This window comes from Colius striatus, chromosome 15 (genome assembly GCF_028858725.1).
Source record: "Colius striatus isolate bColStr4 chromosome 15, bColStr4.1.hap1, whole genome shotgun sequence".
Taxonomy (NCBI): Eukaryota; Metazoa; Chordata; class Aves; order Coliiformes; family Coliidae; genus Colius; species Colius striatus.
In genome coordinates, this window is record NC_084773.1 from 14,671,642 (window position 1) to 14,696,337 (window position 24,696).

General features: G+C 44.3%; 1 protein-coding gene across 8 annotated transcripts in view; it reads right to left on the reverse strand.

The window, feature by feature from the left end:
- The window catches only part of CADPS (calcium dependent secretion activator), a 212,317-nt gene that overhangs the window by 63,001 nt on the left and 124,620 nt on the right, over positions 1 to 24,696 (reverse strand). For 3 of the 8 annotated variants that reach the window (XM_062007939.1, XM_062007940.1, XM_062007937.1), the window contains exons 12-16: positions 22,734 to 22,870; positions 17,348 to 17,535; positions 7,201 to 7,302; positions 6,233 to 6,296; positions 5,334 to 5,457 (exon numbers count right to left, since the gene is read on the reverse strand). In XM_062007939.1, coding sequence (XP_061863923.1) covers positions 5,334 to 5,457; positions 6,233 to 6,296; positions 7,201 to 7,302; positions 17,348 to 17,535; positions 22,734 to 22,870 — 615 coding nt within the window. Of the gene's footprint in view, positions 1 to 1,986; positions 2,005 to 2,873; positions 2,943 to 5,333; positions 5,458 to 6,232; positions 6,297 to 7,200; positions 7,303 to 17,347; positions 17,536 to 22,733; positions 22,871 to 24,696 lie in introns of all 8 variants that reach the window. The other 5 variants (XM_062007935.1, XM_062007936.1, XM_062007938.1 and 2 more) reach the window with 3 other exon arrangements.

Genomic DNA, 24,696 nt, shown 5'->3' on the forward strand with positions numbered 1-24,696 from the left:
TTACTTTCTGCCTGCAATCCGTGCTCCATCGATCTGCTGCCCCAGCACTGAGCAGCAAGGCGAGAGCTGCCTTCATTCCCACATCTCCTTCACTTCTCATCTCTATGCATTGACTAACCAGCAACACGAGAAGCCTCTCTTTGGAGAGATCAAAACCAAATCACAATATGAGAAATACTCAGTTTGATAATTAAAAAGAAGTCTTACACTAAACACAATCACTTGTCAAACTGTCAACCAACGCCTTGGCTGGCAACATCTCCAAAGTTGCCTGTACCCAGCTCCAGCAGTGCAAAGTGGGACCCTCAGTGTCTGTGGGATCCCTCAGTGCCTTGGCACTCCAACATAGTGCAGCACATTTTGCAAATCCTGTGCTTAAGGGATAGAGAAATTATTCTTTTCTAAAGGAACGATGGATTCCTAACATATAAATAATCAGATGAACACTCATTCAAAGGTTGCACTTATTAATCTGAGTTTAGTAGTTTTGTCTGATTAATAATTAAGGCAAGTCACTCACCTTTAATAGTTTTAGCATAGTGTTCTGTTTAATGTTCTATTTCAAATCAACATTTTTAAAGCAATGGAAGAGACTACACACTTTTCAGGAGAAAGGGCATCAAAGGACGACATTTGTGTGCTTAAGAAGAAGTTGTTTTCAGTATCTTATTTTTATTCTTGCTTCTGGCAAAATAAATAAAAAGTCAGGCCAAAACCCAGTCACTTTTGAGTCTACATAAGCTGAGGAACTGGTCTCAATTTGAGCCCTGCTGACCTTGCCTGAAAATTTTTCATTTAAGACAATAGGAGACCTGTGGGCACAGCACAGTTGCAACTCTCTGCACCCTTTCACTCTCTCCAAGCATTGAGATGCAGCACTTATTTTAAAATGTGCTGGGCCATAGATACGTCTTTCTGAATTTCTAACCTGTGAGCACATGATGAGTCCCTGCCAGCAAGTGAGACACTTGGTGCCTTTGCTGTGCCTAATGCACAACGGCCTGCATTCACTTAAATCCACTGTGGTTAATGGGAAGAGTTGGGATTGTTCTATCTGTATTTCTTTATTTGCACCTCTCTTAGCCATAAGGAAAAAATATTCTCCATTTTCTGAATGTTTACTGCTATTCAAAATTCACTTTACTGCCATGCAACAGCTCTAGATCATGGGCCAAATTCGAGCTGCGGAGGCCTGGGGAAGCCAGGGCAGAACCTGGCTCAGCCTCTTGTACTGCTTTTTAAAAGCTGAAATCAACATGATCCTTTTAATTCCATTTATTTATTTATTTTCCACAAAACAGAACAAACTACTCACAAAAAAAAGAAATGAACAGTTCAGGTTTCAAGGACTTTCCAACTAGGACTCCAGGATACAACAGAAACGAGCACAGGTGCTGCAGAGCTCCGCCATCCCTTCTGAAGAGATGGGCACTCGGGCTGAGCCCTTGCCTTGTTACATGTCACCACAGGTTGTAAACAAGAGACAAACACGATTTCTGTCCCACTGAATCGTTTGTTACACGTCAACAAAAAGATAGAAAATAAAAGAATTAAATTAAAAGCCCAGTCCTCCCATCAGGGCATAAAACAGAAGATTATGGAAACCAAAAATGAACGGTAGTTTAGTTATAAATGTGCTTGTTAGGTGTGTTAAATTAATGGCCAAATCACCAACTTGGTTTTTTTTTTTTTTCACCCAAAATGAGCTGCAGTTCTTTTGGAAAACAAGAAACTTTCTCTTTACAAAGACTAAAGCTGCCTCCTAAGAAGATACTACACTTCTATTAGGTATTTCTAATCTACACTCTACTCTAAGGAAGGAGGAAAAGGAGGTTACGTAGACAGCACAAATTAACTCCTTAAGTGTTAATGCATCTCCATGTTCAACCTGAAGGAGTACATATCTTAAGGAGCTATGAAAAAAGAAAACAAAATCAATATAACTCAACAGTCCTAGCAATTTATAATGCATATACAATTGTTCACCTGCATCCTTTTGATTCTCTATATGAAAGAGAGAAAGCAACAAGGAGAGAAAAGAGAGAAACAAGAACAGATATGCAGGATTAATGAGCAAGTGGACCGCACAGCCCCCCAGTTATGTGTGATATATGACATTTGAAAAGAAGAAAAGTCACCCTTACTCGCCCCCCCACCCCCCCACAGCATGGGGTTACCAAAAGAAGCTCCTTTCACGGAGGTGAAAGAAAACGCTGCACAAATAGAAAACCAGAGAGGGCGAGCTCTGAGGACACAGAGGGGATCCTCCAAGCGACAGCAGGGCTGGGATGTCCCCTCCAGAGCTCGGTGTAAAGGAGTCAGTAAAAATATCGAGGAGGAGAGCAAGTAAAGTGCATCCTTCCGCTCGAGAGCTAACAGACAGGAGACACGTAAGATCTGATGTACAGAGAAAGGACAGCCTTATACGATCTTATACACAGGATTGGGTAAAGATCTGATACGCAGGCAAAGGGACGGCTTTTTCCAAGTGTCCTTTATCTGACCTCTAGCTCACTTCTCCCCGAAGTAGCTGCTACCTTTTGATTGTGTACCAGTGACAAGCACTTTACAAATTGGGGTTACACAGAAGCAAAGTAAAAATGCATTCAGGTCACGGACATAAAGAAGAACTGAAAAAACTTACAGACGATCTGAGTTTATCACAAACAGATGGGTTAATTGTCTAACCTGGTTTAGGCTGATAAAAAGTGACTGGACTTCTCACACTGGGTTTCACAGACAGAAGCAACAGACAAGCCAATGCTAAAAGACTTGAAGCAAGGAGAGTGAGTTGGATTGGATCTGGACTTTCTTGAGGTAATGAAAACAGAAAGAGTGAGGACAGCATGGAGAGGAGGGTGGTAGGTACTCACGAATGGTTAAATCCATCACTTGAGAGGCCAAGCAGAAGACAGGATGCTCATACATTTCTCTCTTTTTCCCTATAAAAGAGGATTTGGGCATGCAAGAGGCTTAGGTCAGAGGTAAAGAGGTTATAGGCTATAGGTCAGAGGAAAACTTTATATTAGGTTAAAAGGAAAGTAGCCGTATTTTGGGATACACACGGGATAAAAGGAAGAAAAAAAAGAAAAAAGAAAATAAAAGGAGGGTTAAAATTGGAGATCTACTGGATTAACCATTCAGCATGCCCATGAGTCACAAGAGAGGCTGTGACCATGACTCCAGAGGTTTGCTCTGAACCATTTGCAAGAATATAATGATCAAAACGTCATGAATAGAGGGAAATAGAATCTCATCGTTTAGGCTCCGAGATACTAAGGATTTCAGCCTTTAGTATCTAAGGCTTTCACAGGTATTTCTTCATAAGCATAGCCTCAAGCTCTGCTGCCACTGTTTTGGTTCTGCATCTCTGACAAAACTGTCTTAAACGTGTGGCCATTCAAATGTCAGCTTTCAAAAGCAAGATCACAAAGCCATGTACGGTGTGCAGGAACGCATCTCACCGAGGTGAATTTGCTCTTTGCTCTTCCAAGGAAGTCTTTGAACAGGTAGTGGACTATGCTCATGAGAGAAAACCTGATGCATGCAGCTGGCGGATGTTGGGTTGTTCAAATTAACAATCCCAGCATGCTTGGAAATTGGTGTTACAACCACTTTTATAGAGAAAATATCAAAAAGTGGCTGTGGCCAATCACGGATAAAGGAGGAGAAAAGCAGAAGAGAGCAGGTAGTGTGGAATGAACTATTTCTCTGAAAAGGTAGCTGGAAAAAAATAGGTTTGTTGCTTCAAAGTATTCCCAGACCTAAAAGTCACAGTGCAAAAAGAGGGCAGGTAATTAACACAACCAAGAAGAATTGAGGCACAAAAGGAAAAGTACACACTAACTGTTCTACTTTGGAAATGAATGCATTTTTACTTACAGATCATAAAGTTTGTTTTTGCATAGATTTATCTGAAAGAAGAGAGCAAATCTTACCAACGAGTTAGTGATATTTACACAGAGAACCTAAGGGAGCCAGCCCTGGGTAGAACCATCCATCAACAGAAAAGCTGCTTTTGATTCTCAGTCCTCCTCCATCCTCATCAAGAATATTTAAACATTGCATTTTACAGAATACACCAATTAAAATATCCTGTGAAGTCAAGTACTTCAATAAATTGTCTGATAATACAGTGCTTATGAAACCTTCGTTCCTTCTCTATTTTTGTCACTCATTACCAAGTCAAGAGTTGATAAACATCCTTTTAGTGCCCAATTCTTAAGTGTTTCTCACTGGATGCATAACAATGAATTCATTACCACTGGTACACAATTTGCATTGTTAGACAGGAAAAAAAAAAGGAAAAAGAGAGGACATGTCATGTACAGAACTTGGACAATTTGTCATTTAATAACCCAATTTTTCACATAAACAAGAACTAAGAACAAACCAGAGGGAGTTTTGGTGGGTTTTTATCTCCTCTCAATATTGTCCTAGAGGCATACAACGATAATCTCAGCTGTGGGAAAGCTTCACATCACACATGACAGAAATCCAAAGTCTAGAGCAGAACATACCATTCATCTGGAACACACAGGTTTAAGCAACTGGGAACTTGGATAAAGTTGGGTGGGAGTTTTGAGTTGGGAACAGCAGCCAACAAGGTACCAACGTAAACTGATTAACATGTAAAGAACGACTGGATCGTAGCGCTTCAGCTAACACATATCCTCTAGCAAGCTTTAAAACGTCTTTTTGATGGCTACATGTGTCTCTGGTCACTGGTTATTATTCTCCCATAACTTAAAAGGTCAATAATATCAGCTATGCTAGATTTAGAGTGACAAGAAAGAAATCTGATGCAAGTAAAGGATCACTGATCAATGAGTGCTATGCAAACTGCAAAGACAATAACACACTCCCAGAAAAAAAAGACATTTTAAATTGGCTATAAATGATTAAGCATAAATTAAACAGTTTTCCAGCATCTTATTTTTCATTTGTTTTTTGAACTCCACTGTCAAAAGCAATTAGCTGCACTATACCTTCAGCTGCAAAGATGACATCCCAAGTATTTCTCCATTTGTTTTTTAAAACCACAACATGAGTCTGAATTCTACACCACTGGCCAAATGCACTAAGGATAAGGAAAAGAAAAAAGCTACAGTTCATTTTAACTGTTTCCTCTCTCTTTTCCAGAAAAAGAAACCTTTTGCATAGCTTCCATTCTTAACTGCTTCCAAAGCCAACACCACAAAAATGATTCAGAATCACATCACTTTTATTGACAAGCGAATAAATAGCAAATGAGCTTCTTTTAAATAGCTCCCAGCCACAGTTGCCGCCTAGAAACACAACAAAATTGTAATTTCACAAAGAAAGAGCCTTACCTTCAATTTTGGCATACTCTGATAGTCGAGTATAATTGACTAGAGCTGCTTGCTCCAAGCATTTACGGATGACTGTTTTTACCTCCTCTTGAGGGACCGGAGTAACTATGTCTTTCATCAGAACCTTGACACAAGAAAATCTGATTTGTTGTGGCATCAGGCACACAGAACTGCTTTTCTCCAAGCTCAGCACATACATCCATTCCTACACTAGTGCTGTGTGGCTCTCAGGGTATGCACACAATATGCAGGATCCACTACAAGGTCATCTTGGCCAGCCTGAGAAGTGGGACCTACCCCTGCTGTATTATTACCCTTCTGTATCTATACCCTATGGAATGCCCCGAAATGTGTGCTGTTCATTTTTTAGGGCATGACATTAAGGTCTATCTCAACTTGTCCAGTGCCAGGCAATATTATGCTCTTCCCAGGCTCTGCTGATTGACTTGGGTTTAGGTCTGGGCTTGGCCATACTGCAGGTTAGCAGAGGTGAGAAGGATGTTGGAGCAGCAGGAAGGCAAAAATAGGGATGAGGAGATGGCAGTGAGCACGTTTCATACATCCAGGAGGAAGAAGTCTGCCTTGAGATGGGAATTTCACCAGAAAGCAGCCAGGCACTGTATACAAGGGTTTGCAGTGTAGATGCATGCCAATGAGACTCTTCACCTTTGTCTATCAGGACAAACATAGGCTGTGCTTCCTCCAGCAGCCAGGCTACACACCCACCCACCTCTCAGCTGAAGTAGAAAAGACAATAACCCACCTAAGCCACACAATTCAATGTTAACTATCATTAATTACACAAACTTTGCAAAACCAACAGTTCCTCAAGCTGTTCCAAATGGAAAGATACATGAATACAGGTAATATTAACTACTCCCTTTCACTCTTATGCTTACCCTTTCCAGCAGCGATAGAGTGGCTTTTAGTGCACCTTCTGGCCGGCCAAATGGAAAGCAGTACCTAGAAAAACCACATAATGTTAACATCAGACCAGGTGCACGTGAACAAGCCTTTCAGAGCTATAAAGATCCTCTCCTACATATGCCTAAGCAATGCTCTAGTCCCTCTACCAGAATGAGCAATCTTTTTACAGGGTAACTTTCCAAGAGGGTTTGAAGGTGTGGACATTAAGGCAGCAAAAGAGAATATAGAGTAGTAACAAGCGGAACGTTTTAGTAGCTTATTAAATCTGAGCATCACCTGAAGCATTTTTAGATCTCCTAGGAGAGAATTAAATATCATCTCCTTGTAACAAAATGGGGGAAAAAAGCCCCTCTGAAAAGGACATTTACTTCCAGCCAGAGGCCTGGTGATGTACGGGGCTGTAGGTAACTGTGTGAACCAGGCACTGCTCCTGCTGAACAGCAGCTCCATGGCTCCTACGGGACTCTGTGTGAGAATGCCCATCACCTGCCCACCCACAGATGTACACCTCAGACCTGGGCCTGGCTGGTGTGCTGGGTTAACTCATCCCTTCTAGGGGAGAAGCATCCATCCTGTCTGTGACTACGACATTCCTGCAGAATCCCTGTCTCCATGCTAGGGAGAAGGGAAAAATGGGTAATAACTGAGCAGAGGGAAACAGAGAAAGAGTTTCTGTTATATTTTAGAAAAAAATCCACAACATTACCATGCCTATGGGAGCAAGATGGTTTGAAATATCCTTTAAAGGTTATATATACATTAAATCCCTCTCCAGCTACAAACACGCTACAGCGTAAGCTTCACTGCCCTGCGTAGGTCTGTGCCACTTATGCAAAATTCCCGTATGCCTTCAAAACCTGCCTTTTGGCTTTGCTGCTTATAGGAGGGAGCTGGGAGGAAATCAGTCCTCTCGCATTCAGCCTGGGCTCTCTGCCTTTACCTAAAATGCGTGATCTGATTCTCCAGAAGCAAACGAAGCCGCTCCTTGATCTCTTCGAAACGCTCTTTCTCGTCTACGGTCACAGTTCCTATCCCGTCAGGCCTGGAGGAGAAATGCCAAATGACTCAGACTCCACCTCACCACCCTGAGAACTCGCCCCCACGGCACGCTGCCCTTTCAGAAAGGGACATCACCAACTATGAGACCCAGGACAGAGAATGTGCCATGCTGAGACAGGGCAGGTCGTGGCAGCATCACTGCTGGGGTCTTGAAAATAAACAAAGAAATACCCTCTCTCAATCTAGATGTGGAACTCCCCCTTCCCCCTTATTTTTCCTGTGATAGAGAAGTTGGGAAAAGCAGAATCCCTCCTAAGTACAGGTATATGACAGGGAATGCAATGCCAGCTCTCACTGCAGGATCGGGCCTGTTGCTGTCAAAATAGGGACTGAATTTCTGCAGAAAAATTCAGGTGCTAATTTAACACAATTCACAGTATAAAAGCATATTGACAAGAGGCATATATACAAAGAGAATATAAAATCTTGCACTCCTTCATAACCAGTGAATCACCCCATTACAGTGATTTCTTGAAGTGAACCATCTCCAATATACTCTGCCACAACGTGCCTAAAGAGCGACATGCACTTGGTATTTGAAAATGCAATGTCTTTTCCGTCATTTAATTCTAATTTATATAAATCAACACACGGGTACAATTGATCAAATATTTTCTCAGACTGTTTACCACACTCTTGTATTTCAGGAGTGCACAGGAGTGCATTGAGACACCCAGGTCCTGCTGTCTTGGGGTATTTCTCATCTTTCACAGAGCACAGTGTGCAGGAGAACCCCAGGGGCTGGATGATGTGGTGGTCCCTGTCCTCTTACACCCCATACCTCTGCTGGTGCCAACCCATCTGAGAGCTGAAAGCAGCAATCCCCTCCTTCTGCCCCACACCCACACGGCAAAACACACTGCGCAGCAGAATCCCAGGCGAGAGGAGGGAGCGAGTCTAATCCATCCTCCAAAGGAATCGGCCACGGCACTGCTTTCCACTGCCGGTGAGGAAAGGCTACGGTTTTGGATACTCCTGGGCAACTCTGCTGGCACAGGCACATTTAGGTAATGTAAGATGTCTTAAAATTAAACAAGTGTTCTTACTTAAAGGCCTCCTCCAGTGTTCAGCTTAAGCTGCATAAATCCTCAGTACTAGACTGGTTTGGCTGTACAAAAGACTTGGCAAGGGATTACAAAGCTTCTAATGAACCTCCTGTCAGGGGTTAATTGGTTGGCTTTATTTTCCTCTTAAAGAATCAAAGGCCTAAACTTATATATATTAAAAAAAAGATATAAAAAATGAAAAGCTATAAAATCTCTACAATCCTTCCTCCTTGACCTTGCATTTATTAAGCTCTTAATATCATAAATACAAACTCTGATATTCCAAGGCAGGTGAATAAACTGTTAAAAAGATTTTGGAAGAGGAATTTGCAAACTGTACGTGTTACTTACTGCAAATTTTAAAGCTAAACATACATTAAATAAAACTTGTAACACGGACAGAGGAAAAGACTTCAATACCAGGGGATGTATTTAAATTTAAACAGCATTTAATCAGAAATCTTTACTTGATTATTTGCCAAATTCAGTTGTGTATTAAGAGGGAAAAAAAAAGGAAAAAGGATTTTAGGCTGAAACTTGGATAAAATGTCTCAGCTGGGGAACACATTTCATAAACAATTTTGGAAGTATGGATCTGGTCTCATTAGTACCTAATTAGGACTAGTTATTTTGAAGAAATGAGCAAGCCACAAAAAAACCAAATTAGAGATGGAGCAAAAATTAATGTCTGAACCTACTTAATATATTTTTATTCCAAAGTTCCATAAAATATTTAATACTCAGAGATGTTAATGCCTTTTGTGTTGCTGTGCACCTCGCAGTGCCTGGTTTGCTACCAACTAGAAGAGCAGATAACACACAGCAGATCCCAATAAATGCCACAGAAGAAGGGGCAGGGTTGAAGCCCTCATTTGACTCTGGACATTCGTTTTTCTCCCCGTACCCATAACAGCTCACAGAGTGTCACTAGGTTAATTGCATCAGTGCTGACAAACGATGTAGGAAAAGCTGCCTGCCCTGGCAGTGATTTGCTGATGGGCTGGAAATGGTCTGAAAGTTATGTTACCCTTTGCTGGGTCAACAACCTCAACCAGCAAGATTTAACGGCAGGATCTGACAGCTCGGGTTGGGTCACAGCCCTTTCACATTTATCCCAGTTTCTCACTGTACTCAAGAGGCTTTGGTTTTGCCAGAACCTCTTATCTACCAACTCCTGGTGGACACCCAGAAGGGGCCGATGTGACAGCATCAGTCATATCCTGGCTGGGCAGCAGCGGGCTCTGGGAGCATTGCTTTGAAAACATCGACCAACACAAAGACAAAGGGTGAGCTCTGGAAAGGGAAGCTCTGGCCAACACAGCTCTTGCCCAAGTCACAACACCCCCAGGGATGCCAACCCAAGGTCTTCACCTTCCCCAGGGTGTTTGTGAGCCAGGAGGACATCCAACCCACTCCCCTCCTCGCAGGGCCTGCAGCGTGCTGTAAGCGCAGGCCGCTCCCACACATCGTGCTACTGCAAACTTGAGACAATCCACAGGTCAGCTGTAGCCATTTTTGGAGCAGCGTGGATGTCTGGAAGGGCCTGCCAACCGAGAGCCATCACCACAGCAAGGACTCCCTTTCTCACCCAGCTGTGGACTATATTGCATCTGACATGATGAGCATCTCTTGAATCTACCTTTCAAATTTTCGGCAAACCATTTTCTCACTGTCCTTCACAAAGTTGACATTTTCGGCAGCATGATAGGAAAGATGTCATGTCGGCTGCTTTTCAAGTTGTTGTCACAGTGGTTAGCACCAGTTCTGTCATCTTTGCTTTCCTCACAATCCCCCATCTTGAGCCATGTCACAAATAATAATACTTCCAATGTTTTTGTCAAATTTCAAGTACTATAACCCAGCTGCACATCTTCAGATATACTAGTTATGTTAATCTTTGTTGCTCATCTTCCCAGAAGCTGAAGCATTAGAAACTCATTAATTAGTGACAAATGCAGGATATACATAGAACTGGAAAAACACCACCCAAAGCCTTGCACTTAATTTATTAGCTCGATAATTTTGAAACTTAATTAAATATTCAAGTCAAATATACTTTGAAAATGTAATCTTTTTGAGGGAACATATTTATTTTCCCTTTTGCAAGAACACAAAGGGTATATAGCTATAATTTAAGATTCACTTCTGTGCTCTTGACAATTCCAGTACGTGGCTGATGGGGCTGAAAAAAACAAAATCCCCAGGAGAAGCTCAAGTTGCATCAGCTTGTTCTAATGCTTATCGGCAATTTTGTTTTCAGTAAAGGTCTCTCAACTTTGATATCTGATATTTGATCTCATGGACAGAAGCACTGAGTCCTCCAGCAAGCAGAATTTCTGCAGCAAGGCTAGCTAACATGCAGCTGCAGGAGATGGATATTCTCACACGCAATTGTTAGTACACTGAAGCAGTGATGGAGAGCAAGAGGAGAGCAAAAGTGAGGGAACAAAAGTTCTGCATGTACGTGGTTATGTACAGATGCATGGAAATGGGTTTGGGTCTATGAATCTGGGTCTACAAACAGGAAGAAACATCTCCATCTGCGTGGAGGCACAATTTCATCCGGTTCCCCGCAGCTCCTGCTCACGGACACTCGAGGTGTGTGGCAGAAGTTGTGGGCAGAGAGAGAAACAGAAGGGCAAAAAAGGCAAGAAAAATAAATAAGGAGACTTTTAATTATAAGTAAACAAGTTTCACATCGCTCCTTCTGCTGCAGATTCGCTATGTTGGCTCTGAACTAGTAAATTCCCACTGTAAATATTTCATATGGGAAGTTTTAAATGCCGCTTTCCTAATCCCCTCTTGTTTTGAAGTTTTAAGCCACGAAAACAACATCAATAAAGCAGGTGGTGAAATTTTAAAAAAAAAAAAAAGGGGGTGCAATTTAAACAGCAAAAATGATAGTCCTTGCTTAGCTTAGATAGTTTGTACAAATTCCAGGGTTAATTATAAATTATAATTAGGACCTGTGATCCTAAGGCCACTGCTTTATTCTACAAGCCCCGCCTCCCCCCATGCCCTTTTCTAATTATACTCGGTGCCCCCAGGGCTAGTTATGCTGCTAAAACAAATATATCAAAATGATTTTTTAACAAAGACCAATACATGAAGCAATAGCATGCATTTGTATGCAATTATAAATATACAGGATAGCTCCAGTGGGTTAATCTCTTTGACATAAGCCTCTATGAAATACCATGGCGGCTTATAAATGAAAAGACATATCATCTTTTACACCTTTTATGTTTAACTTGTCTACACTTTTTTTTTTTAACTGGGGAAAATATTGCTTACACGTAGCAAACAGATCTTTGCACGCACTGTGAGCCCTGGCACACGGAGCCAAGGGAAAAAAAACAATGTCAAAAATTGATGCAAATAATTTGATTTTTTAAGTAACAACTCAAATATAAAACACGTGCTGCCTTCAGCTCCCTTGTTGGCTGCCAGGTGCAGCACATATGAGCTACACAGTAAACATCGATGATTAGTGCCTTGGACGGCATGTGTCAGGAGAGGCTTGCAAAGGATCCCTCGCAGGAAGGCTCGCCTGAGCAAAGTCTCACCGGTTGCGAGGGGCCTGGCGCCGGGGATGTGGGCAGGACCACAGCTGCCTGCCTGCTGCTTCCTACACCTCCCCCAGCAAACCTGACCTGAAAGAGCCCACCTATTTAGACCCCTTGAAAAAAAACCCCTATTCAGCAGACATCGATTTTCCCTGACTTCCCTTTCTTCTGGGAGTTCACACCGTGCGCGCGATACGGGTTGAAAGTCCTTTGTTTGGCCCAGCCTTTGGCCCGCTCTCCTGGCCGCCTGCTCGAGATGCTGCAGAGCAGGGGAGGCATTTCATCTTCCCAACCCCTGCCTTCCCTTGGCTTGGGCTCTCCTCCCTGCCGCAGCAGCGAGCCAAGTCACGGCTCATCGCTTCCCATGTGCGATCTACACCCCTGACGTACCCGCGGCTCAACCGGATGGTTTCTGAGCACTGCCATCCTACACCCATTGTACCGAATCACGTCAGCCGGCCGGGCAGAGCTGCCTATCTGCTGGGGGTTGGCAACCCACTGTCCGTCAGCACAGACACCGGATCCTGTTCAACAGCCAGCCGTAACACACGCCGTGTCACCGCGGACTTGTCACGGTGCTGGTTGGGACACACAGCCAGCACCAAGCAGAAGGTTATGGCGTTACGCCCTGCCAGATTATCAACCTGCCCTACAGCAGCCAGGCCTCTGCCTCTGCGTGAGACATGGAAACTAAACACTAAGTACTAGCGAGGCACATGAAGAAACTGTGATAAAGTTTTCACATATTTACCACTTCTTTTAAGAGGTAAAAATCATCCTGTTGTGCTTTTTAACAAGCTTATTGCCATTATGTGAAACAGACAGATCTCTAATTAGAATGCAATACAAAAAAATTACTTTTCGATTCCTCAAGGTATATGACAGTAACATAAATTCTGCTGGCTCATGATTGAGATAAAATAATGAAGGCTAACGTGAGCTAATGAAAGAGCTACTTCTTGAAAACAAGTTTGATGCTGTAAAATACAGATTATAGAGGAAAGGGCAAGTCACTGATATATCAAATTAATTAATAGAGAGACTTGTAACTGCTTGGACCTTGGGGTAAACAGTCGTCTAACAACTCGCAGAGAATGATGCTGTTCAGTTGTTATTAGACCGGAGGGGATTCAGTCTGGCATCCTGAATTTGATAAGCCCTATGTCTGCTAATACTTAACATGCACAGGATCAATATTTTAGTCTTATTTTTAAAGGTTTGGGATTAAAAAGCACAGAAGGAGGTATTTTTGGTGCCAACTTTAAAGTTTAAAAATAATTATATGCCTCAATCCAAAAGAGGCAGAAGCAAAACGAAGGTCACCTCTGAAAGCAGCTCCTTTGAAAGGGGCAGGAGCCTCTGCTCAAGGTTTAGGCACTAACTTTGGGACTGGGAAAGCTGAGCTCAACTTTCGGCTCTGCAACGCCTCTCCCGTGAGCAGACAGGGAAGCAGTTAGGCTCCTCTAACACATCACTTCTCTGTGTGTCAACCGACGGCAGCAGTACTGTCTCAGCCCTCCAACATGAGGACAGTCACAAACACAGGAACAGAATGCAGGGAAAGATCTCGGTGGTCACGTAAAACCTTCCATAATTTTACCCTAAATCCTGATGCTTTCTCAACACCATTCCTGCTTCTTGCCTTCTCTAGCTCTTTGGAGGACTATTATTAATGGAAAGCCACAGTCTCAGTGTTATAGACGTGGTACCACAAGCAAGCAAGCACCAAGAAACAGCCAGCGTGTTGTGGGATGCCTGAATAATGCTATGCCTTTCATACCTGTGGCATAGGTAAATACATTAGAAACCACATCATCTTTCATAATGGCAGGACTGGTGATACCTGGTGGACAAAACCCTTTTATCAACTCCCTGGTGACCACAACAGTAAAAAAGGCTCAAGTTCCTCAGTCTTGGTGAAGAGCAAGTACCCGGGTAACGGCAAAACATGGGGATATTCATCAGTCTTTGCCTCCTCCTGGTCCCTGCCTTCCTGACAGCCTGACACACTCAGGTATCTGCAGGAGGTGAAACTTAGGATAAGCAAATTACATTTAACTCCATTTTTAATTGGAAAAGGATTAAATTAACAGAAAGACTGAGGGGACTGGCATGCAAATACCAGAGATTTACAGCCTTGGTTTGGAGAGATTTTGTCAGCCTTCCACAGATCTGATTAAGCTACTGTAAGTCCAAAGGAGATGGAGAGACCAAGCCCTGACATACAAAGCAACAGAGCTCCAAAATGTCCCTCGAATCCCATTTTGACCATTTCACCTGCTGCAGCCTCAGAGTCAGCTCGGAGCCGGAGGTGCATTCCCACGGCAGCCATCCCACTCCCGTCCCGCTGCGGTGCGGCCGTGCTGCCAAGGCAGGGGCCGGACAGGGGAGGAGGCAGCGTCCCTGTGTTGATGCCTGTCATCCTGTCAGCCTTGACCTTCGGGCTGTCCTCGGCGCCCGCACCGCAGCCCGCCTGCACTTCCCCGCTGACTGCGAGCGACTGTTGTCTCGCTGCCTGACCTTACGCAAACACGATCCAAACAGACAGCCCACCTCAGCTCCATCACTGTCTGCTGCTAATACAGGAGATTGATAGCCACATGAAATTATCTCCATGCTCGACCTTCATTACTGGGTGGCATATTCTGACTGACAGCCAACCTCATTCTGGGGAAAGCTAAACCACTCGTTCAGGGTTTGGGTTTTTTTACCATCTAAAAGCGAAGGAACTTCCTTTTGTAAAGAAAATCCACATTTTCTCAGTTTTGACCCATAAAGAAGCCTTTGTTAAACAGAAAAATGTCTTGTCACTTGAATCTTTCCTAGACCAACGTGCCTACCAACAACAACGCAATGTGCAGCTGCTCCAGGATGCTCCATCGGACACCGTGCAGGTCCTGGGCAGTCATGCTCCCACCTTGACAAATTTTACAGGGAAAGCTTTTTGCTCTGCCATGAGCCATAGGTCTCCTGTGGAGAGCATGGCCAGCCCTAAGGCAATGAGCAATATATGGACGCACTAGGTGGGAGCAAGGGATGTAGCTAAAGCGAGCTCATCGCAACTGCCAGTAAGGACTGCATGGGTAAGTACTGGCTTTTCGTCACTTTCTGCCAGCCAGCTCACAAATACACGATGCATGTGGCCTAAACAGCTTTCTGCAAAGAAATCATGACTTTTCTGCCCAGATATTCAGATTTCTGATACTAGACACAAAAGAGAGGGAGTTGCGTTTTCTTCCAGACCCCCTGCAGTCCCTTTCTGTGACATCCTGATAGCAGAAGCCAGAAAGCTCAGCCCACAGTGGCGTTCCCCAGCTTCCTGGCGTCAGGCAGAGGCTGCCCTCGGTGAGAGCATGTAGTGATGCAGCCCTGCAGCTCCAGCACATCTCATAATCCCCAGGCAATAGACAAATGGCAGCGACTGAGAAGGAATATGAACCTCCAGCCTACTGATACAAAGTCAACCATCCGCTAACAACAGCTAAGTCATTGCTAAACACCTCGTTCCTTTCTTGGAATAGATTTAAATGAATTACTTGAATAGCCTGTCCATGGCCGAGCTGCCCCTTTGGCAATGCCTAGCAGCCTGCCAGCATAACACAGCAGTCACACACAGCATTGGACAGCTGTGCGTGCCTGGGAATGAGGTCTACACACCAGTTTTAAAGCAAGACATCTTCTTGAGCCCACAACTCTCCAGCTCCATGGCAGGGTGTCACCATGGTCAGTACTACAAGATACCCCCTGTCACCAAGCCAGATGAAGAAGAGCCTCCAGCTCTGGCTATGCTGGATCCCATGACAATGTACACGGGGCAGCCATAATCAGATTCTGAGCTCCTTTCCATTATGGACCAAACAGGCTTTGAGACAAGGTCTGTCTCCAAAGCAATCTCCTGCCAGGATGATCCCTGCCAACAGAAGAGAGGTGACAGGGGCAGCCAGTTTCCCTTGCCCAGTCTTATCTCTTACATATCATGTAAGCCATCACCTAAAAACACACCTAAAAAACTCAAGGCCTTGATCATCTACAGGACTTGGGTGCCCAAACGCCGTCCAACTCCCTGGAGAGCATTTGACCTGAACACTGGTGCCGCAGCGGGTCTCCCTGTGCCGTGGGGTGCCAACTGCCCAGTGTGCTCAGTGACTGAGGAGCCCGGGTCCCTCCACAACGCACTTCTGTGCACTGCACGCTTTTGCTTACCTTTTCGGCTCTGGATTCGGCTGGGATTTGGAATCTTTCCTTTTTTTGGACTCCTTTTTGGAATCCTTTTTTGTCTCCGCTTCAGTGGCAGAGGCATGAGACACTTTGGCCCCCTCGCTGTCTGCACTTGGCTGTGACCCACCAAGTAATTCTGCCATGTGTTGGCTTTGGGGAGTGATTGAAACGTGGGGGGCAAGGCCAGCAGCAAAAGTGAAAGAAACAAGAAGAAAACATGAAAAAACTCAAAATAAAATAAAACTAAACTGAAACAACTGAAACCAAATAACAATCGGCAAAGAAGGAACGAACAAGCAAAAGAAAGTCAGAACTAAAAAAGAAACTAAGGGAGCAAAAACTTGGTTTCCATGACAAGATGTATGAAAGTAACTGCAAAAGCAAGCAACAGCCTTGCAACATGAAACCTGGGCAATGCATGTCACAACTTGGGATGGCATTTACCAAAGGGTTTATGAAAACACGTCATTACTCTACAACATCGCTTTCTTCAGCAGGATAAAGAACGATATCTCAAAGCATACGACACAACTTAAGAGAAAAAAAAAAAAGCAGAAAAAGAAGCTGCAATAGATGCTACAGCTGTCAACAAAGTAAACAGAAAAGGAAAAAGCACAGCTCCAGTTCCTCCTGTCAAAGGTTTGCCACATTTGAGAGAAAGGAATGGGCTACTTCTGAAATCAAAACTGCTTTCCAACATAGCAAGAGAAAATTTCCAGTTATGTCTAAGCAATTTCTGAACTGACGTCACGTAGACTTTAAATGAGACATGGGTGCCTGAGGGCTTAAAGCCCTTCTGAACACTGAAGTTTGATACTGCTGAAAATTTCACTGCTGCAACTTGTCAGATCCTCTCGCACAGCAATTAAATCAGCACAGTGTATCATTTACTTCTATTTATTCAACCCGTGACAGTCTCAAGTACTTCAACTCTGTCTTGTCCAGAATGGCATCCAGCAGGTGCCTGGGTAAGAAAGTTAAACCTTCGCATTTCTGGATCCTCTACGTGCATTTTTATTGCTTACATTAAACAAGCAGTGAAACAAACAAACAAACTGACTATGCCACTAGAAGCGCTGCTGCCAAACATCCCCTGTGAAAACAAATTGGGGACTGTTGTGCATTATCCAAGGAAACCTGTATTTGACAAAGTCATCCCTTGCTGGCAGGGAGTTGCTAGCCGAGAAGAGTTCCTTACCTGTTGCCATGAACATGTGATGCACAAAAGGCAAAGCTGTAGTGAAGTAAGGTGGGGTCAATCATAGCTCCGTTTTCTGCGCGCTCTAGCAAATCTCTGAGGTAGCAGAGATGTCTGTGACAGCCTCTCACTCCATTACGTGCACAATACTCATCTAGCACAAAGACCTGGCCAGGACTAAACCAGCCCTGTTTAGAAATAAAGAGACTTGATTTTAAATATAAGTTATTAAATACAAAGGCTATCAGATTTGGAGATGTAGTGGTCAACTGTTCTAATAAAAAGAAATACAAACCTAAGGCTACATTAAGGAAAAAGGAGAGAGGTCACTCTTTAAACAGTACAGTCTGTATATCAGCACCCGAACACAGCATAATCTCAGTGCAACTGTTCACAAAAAAACACACCATGCTACCATTAAAGGGAAACGTCATTTGAAATGCTGAAAAGTTAGGCCAGTTCATGGCAGTGCCTAGCAAAAAAAAAAATCAAAATAAAAAAGAAAAGGGAAAAAAAAGACTTACACCTTTAAGAGATGACAAAGGTTTGGTTATTTAAACAGGGTGAAACAGTAATCTCATGTCGGGGATGGGACTGTACATTCGGCCGGGAGCAAGAAGACTGATCTGGGGGAGAGCATGGAGGATTACACTGAATAATGACTTCTCTTGCAGCCAGCAGGTAGGAACATCCTGCAGATGAAGGAAGATGTCTCCTCAGTGTCAGAAAGGGCCGTTTCCCATTGTTCTTATTGTGTAGGGCTGGCGATGCACTCTGCCATCGCCCACCTCCTCGGCATCGAAGCAAAGGGAAGCTCTGCTCACGAGAAGGGTTTCTTTACATATCCAGAAACCTCAGGCTATTTCTGTCTGTCAGTCCTGAGGCCTGGTGACACACAGCTCGTGGTACAATGTCCAGGCTCCCGAGGAGGACGCCCTTCCCTGCGAGGGGATGGCTTCGCCGAATGTCCCGGGAGAGCTGAAGCGGAGCGTGCCTCTGCCTTCGGGGAAAGGCACGAGCGAGAACAGGAATACTCTTGTAGATTGCTTTTCAAAACGCTGCAAAACCATCAATATTTACATGGAAATTTGGGTGCTAAACAATTGCTAAGACGCAGCTCTGGAATGCATCAAGCTGCAAAATCTTTCATCGTTTAATTGAAAAGTTCCTGCAGCGGGCGGGAGAGTAGTTGAGGCAGAGCACTGCCCCTATAGGCAACTTCTTTGCCACCCCATCTGTTACCCCAAATGCTACATCTTAGAAACAACACTGCTGTGAAAGATTAAAATATATTTTCTACCACTCAGATGACACCAAATCTTTTCTAGATGCCAAAATAGCTGCTTTGAAAAGAGTTGAAGAAATATCAATTAAGAGCTCAAAGACATAGAGAAGGATTTGCTCATCCTTATTGGGCCAACTCCAAAACAGATTGAGAAAAGAATTAAAATAATGAGGGGAAAATGATAGATATAGGGAGTAGCTACAGTGCTGGGATCACTAGGAGTGCACATTTCAAAATGAAGACACAGAACAATGCAGATGGGACAGCACTCTGGAAGGCTATTTTTTGGGAGGGGTATATTTTCCTTCAGTGCTTTCAATGGTGTTTTTGTTTGCTTTTTTTGGTTGGTGGCATTATGCTTGATTCTGGATTTCTGTATGTTGCCTGTTGGTTACATCCTTGGACTGTCTCTCTTGGACCTTTCCTCTCTTCACACAAGTCTTTGGTGATCAGGCGTGCTAAAACAGAGAAATGCCACGACTGCTTTGTGATAGAAGGACGTGTGCATTTGGTTACTGTGGCTGAAATGAGGTTTAAATTGCTAGAATCACCTAATACATGCAAGGGGCTCAGTCCTCCCTGTGAGGTAAGATCTTGGCCCTACTGGCATCAATGGGAAGGCTGACAATAATTTCACTGGAGCCAAGTATTGAGCCCAGAGTTTGGGGTGAAGGAAGCAGGAGCCATTGATCCAACAGCACCTCATATTGCTCCCCTGCACCGCAGTCTGAAAAGTACTGGGCGCAAATGATCAGAGTGCTGATGTGGCTCAATGAGGGGAAGCATGAGCAGAAGCTCAGAGGTTCAGTGATGAGCCTCATACCTCATGAGAGCACAGACAAGCAGACTATGAGTGAAGAGATTCAGAGTCCAGGTAGTCTTTTGCACAGCAGAGGCAGGAAATAAAAAAACCCTGCTGCTGTATAGGACTCCAAAGGAGCAGTAAATACTGCTCCCTGTACATCCAGAAAACACCTAAGGTTTGATGAATGGCAGTATTCAGATAGATTCCCCACGTCTTCAGGCAGATTCTGGTTCTTGGTTAAGATTTGACTGGTGCAACCAGTCAGTCTGGCAAATGCGGCTGCCAGGGGTGACACACCGGTGTCCCCAGTGCAGCTGGGCACAGCTCAGTGAGGTCTCCCAGATGATCTTCAACAGCACAAGGAAACCCAGAGGGGACAATGGGGAAGAAGGCAGAGCTCAGGGAGCTCAACTGACTGTGTGCAACAGGCTGAAGTGCACTGAGCTGGGGATACATGTCCTAGGCACCCTCATGGAGGGCAACGGGAGGGTTGATGCTGGGTAAAGCACGACTTGGCCAGGCTTGGTGACACATTAGCAATTTTTCCAATGGCATATGCAGCTTTTGTTAAAAAACAGAATTGTTGAGGGAAAATTTTCACTTTTCAGTGGCTGAATTTCCCCATTTATTGCAGGAAAATGGAAAAATAAATCATTTTGGCAGCCTGCTTCATGGATCTTTTAGTCTGACTCCTTCACATCATCTCAGCTAGGCTGGCCACTCTGGAAGCCCACCTCTCCTCGGTACATGTTGTGCTGTGTTATACGGATCCCATGAACGCTGACACATGATGGGAAATAACAGCTCCTGCAGGGACCCAGCTGCATGAGCTGGTTGCTGGCAGTGGGTTGGGAAATCTTGGGAAGAACTGAAGGGCAGTCTTAGAAACAACATGTGTCCAAGCAGCAAGCAATGAGGACTCATATGTATGTGGAGTCCGCAAGAAGCTGGAAGAGTTGCATACTCTTCCCAAAAGTCCAGGAAGAGCTGTGAATGTGGCTCTGCTACCAGTTTGTGGACGATGGGCAGGAGCCCTCAGCAAGCTTTGCAGACAACGCTCTTTCCCTTCCCCAGCACAGTGCTCTCTGCCAGCAAATATCACTTCTGCCATAGCTGAGATTAGTCAGTCAGCCTGTTTGTTTTCATAGGGATGCCTGGCTCAGCCAGTGAGTGGGCTCGTAATAACGTTGTTTAACCTGGTTCCACTGAAAAGAGGCGACGCTGAGATATCCTCTGTGTCAGGGTAAGTCTTCCTTGGCACCTCCATGCCCACATTTGAAAACAAGGAGAGGGGTGATGAGGCAGAACTCTGGGGGACCTTGCATGTGAATGTCCTGTAGGGAGAATAATAGTTTTCCAGCAGCACATAGAAGGGACACAACAGGCTTACCACGGGCTCACAGCTCCTCTGGGAAAGCCAACGCAGTGATATGGCCAACATCCCACAGATATATCAAGAGCAGTGAGAGCTCTTTGCAGCTGAACTTAAATTTTGAAGTCAGTCTGTTTTTTTTGTTATGCCATAATCAGGACAAATCATATTAAAATAAGTAAAGAAGCATGTGAAATCCAATTGTAGGTGAACATAGCCGATTATTCTCTTCTTTATAACACTCTGCAATGCGTGATTTGAAAGAAGATGGTTAATTGGCGATGCTCTGCTCCGAAGAGGCACAAGTCTTGGTGCTGAGGAGAAGCTCCAACCCTTCAGCAGCTTCTAGCAAGGGCCTAAACACCTCAACAACAAGCAGAAGTGTGGCTGGTGGGTTTCTTGAAGAGAAACATTGTTAATCATTTTCAGTGATAGCCTTTCACCTCTCCATGAATTTAATTCAATGGCCACATCTCTCTCACCAGGCCCGAGACTGCACAGAGACAAACCAGCTGCAAGCCAACCTGTCAGACATGCATGGATGGGGATGGTCTTCCTAGGGTCAGCCATGCGTGGGGAGCAGAAGCTGCATGCCAAATTTGCTGCCTGCCGGAGCAAAGACCTCGATGGAACTGGTGAGAAACCTGCTGCAGGTCTGACAATGCTCCCACCAAGCCAACTTGCACCACTTGGGTATCTGCAAGTCAAGTGCACGCTGCAGCCTACTCCTACTTCATCCTTACCTCAGGGATTGTCCACAACCATTCCTACCGTCCCTGCCTCTCACCAGGAAGGTGACAACTCACTACTGCTAGTGGCATTTACTGGATCTTAGCCCTCTGAAGAGATCAGCCCGTGCATGTGGTGTGAGCAGGTGAGAGCAACACCATGATGGAGGTGGACACGGAGAACAGGATTTGAGACTGACAGTCTCATTGTCAACTGCTCAGTTGTGTTCCCAGGTTGCTGCTTTTAACAGCAAAGCCATCAAAGAGCCTCAGCTCCAGGGACCACATAGTTGGCAAAAGATGAAGGCTCTTGGCACAGGGTGGTCCTTCTGCCAAAGTAGCCCCCGATGACACCCCAGTGTGGAGGTTTCTGTGCCAGACTTAGAGGGTGTCAGGTCAGGATCCATCCCATGCCATGTTCAGGACAGGACCTGTATTTCAGGCCCCTATAGAAAGGCTTCATCCTGTTGTTTTTTCATAAACTAGGAGCCTCTTCATCCTCTCTCAAACTGTTAAAAATTGTTCAAGTTGTATTGTTAAAGGTTATTTGTCATTTAAGTCCTCACAATATCTAAATCCCCCGAGCACTGCACCCAGTCGAAGGCTACAAGCTGTCCTGGAGCATCTCAGTGGCCTTGTCCTATAGACTGTGTTACACAGCAGTGGGCTGAGAGCTGCAACCTGTGCTCAAGAGAATCATCTGGACAGGCAATGTGACTATGAGCATGGACAGACTGCAGCATCCCTGCAGTTACCCACCTAGTCCTATCTGTTACCTGCTTGGGATCCCTGCTTGTAAAGAGACAAAAAACCGGGCCACAGTTACTCCTGGCGGGACTCCATTGACATGGGAGGTGACACCAGCCCGTCAGCTTTCATCCAGAAGACTCTGGAAGGCAGCGCAGGAGGCTGCAAAACACTGCTCTCTACTTCACATCCCCACACTAGAGTTTGTCTTTGCAGGAAGAAACATTTTAAGCATTGCGAACAGAAACAATAAAGACAGTGCAACTGGGGAAGAACAGCAGTCAGTTCACTGCAGGTAGCCTCTCAAAAGAAAATACCTCTGGGCCAAATTCAAACCTGGTGTAAACAGAAGTCAATCTTCCAGCAACAGGGGGATTAGCCCCAATTCGCACTACCCTTCACTTTGCTGCTCGATGTTTATATCACTAGAGACCAAAGAATATACTTGCCAGACAAGAATAGGAATCATTAAGTCTGTGGTCCAAAGTGAGGCGCTGAACCATCTCAAAGAGTGAAGCGTGGTCAAAGTTACAGGGATTGGAAGAGATAAATTCATCCATGCCATGCTTTTGAGCTCTATCTGCATCTGTTCATTTATACATATAGAGAAAGACACCATTTAGAGAGATATAAGACATTTTAGTTGACAAATACAACAGAAAAAAAAATATACAGTGTGAAGCATGAAAGCTAAATACCTCCTCTTCTCTAAATTGCCATTAACTTTTTCTCTTTGCAGGCTACACAGTACACTTTTCACCTCCCGTTGTCAACTTGCATTGGTTATGGACTATCTTATTCCATTTAGGCACAAGATTCTAGGATTAACATCTTGTCAACTGCTCATTATAGCACGTTTATTCTGTACTTAAAACCAGAACACAAACCCAAGAACTTACTCTGTATCTCACAATACGCTATGAGTTAACAGAATTTTGGCTCGCAGGAGAAAATTAGCTCCTATTTAGATAGCTGCAGTTAATTATAATAGATTCTGCCATTCTAATGAAGTTACAGCTGTAGCATTTGTCTCTACATGTTCTAAGTTTTCTAGGTATCAGACCAGTTAACGTTTGTTATCCAAATGCCAATGCTTGTCTCCCCACGGCAATTTTTTTTCCCTAATGGCAGCTTTAAATGCTACCTCATCGAAATGAAAAGATGCTCTTTTAAGCATCGCTAAGAAGTTAAATTGAGATGTAGTTTGTTGTCACTGAGGCAGTAACCCGACAGTGCGCCGGAGCTGCCAGTCATCCCGACGGAGGGACTGAATTCCCTCTGCCTGGATTACGAGCTGCCATTTTTGGGTGAATTAACAGCCTCAACGTATTCACACTTCTCTGCTTTGGGTGACGTTTATGGGCACTAACTCCTAGGGGCTAATTAATTAATCTCAACATGGTTAACTAAAAATACACGGCATGCAGCAGTGGAAGTGAAGCCGCCAAGCTGGCCTGGGTGCGGCCAGCCGGGACCCCGCTGGGAGCAGGCTTTGTTCTGCCAGCGGACGGGGAATTAAAGGACACCTTTCACTCGGTTTTGTCCATGCTCAGCTTCCTACTATATGGGTTCCTGCCAAATCCTCGACAAAGAGAATCGGATTTAAATCCTTTCCCTGTTTATAGCCTCCTAGGGGAACTGGGTGGCCTCGAGACAATGTGGCTGAAAGGACATAAAAACGCAGTTTTCCGCAATAGTGGTATATGGTAACTGTATTTGTTTTAAAACAAGGTCCCTCTTGACCAGAAAAAACAAAAATCCTTCATTAAAAAAATATCAACACAAAAATAAAAAGAGCTTTAAATGATCATGAGACAGTGTTCTTTTATATATGTTTCACTATTTAATATTAAGCTGTGAAGGATGGCATGTCTTCCAAAGTACCTCGCTCATGTCTGTGCTCTCAGATATTACTGATCATTGGAAGCAATCTTTACATTTTCTGTATAGTCTGTCATTAGCTATATACAAACTATATAAATAACATCACCCACTGGAAAGAAATCAGACAAATTAAAACATGGTACATTTCAATTAGCTGCTAGCAATACTTAATTCAGCAGTAGCTGGCAATTTTCCTCATTAAAACCCTGCTGAATAAACACTGATTTTTTTCCTTACTGCTGGTTAATTTTGAGGGTCTGCTCTTCTGTTTCACCCTGGGTCCTGCTGCCAACCCCCTCAGTCCCAAATCCCCGCTCTGCCTCTGCCGTCGGCTCCGTGGACTCAGTACAGGGATAGAAGAAGAAAATGCCAACGGTGCCAAGAGATGTGGCAACACAAGGCTTGGGGGATGAGGACAACCTTCTCAAGGAGCACATCACCTCCACAGGACCTCTCCTGCATCCTGTGCAAGGGACATGAAGCCCATCCAGCCCTGGGACTCACAGAATGGGTCGGTCCTGTCTGTTT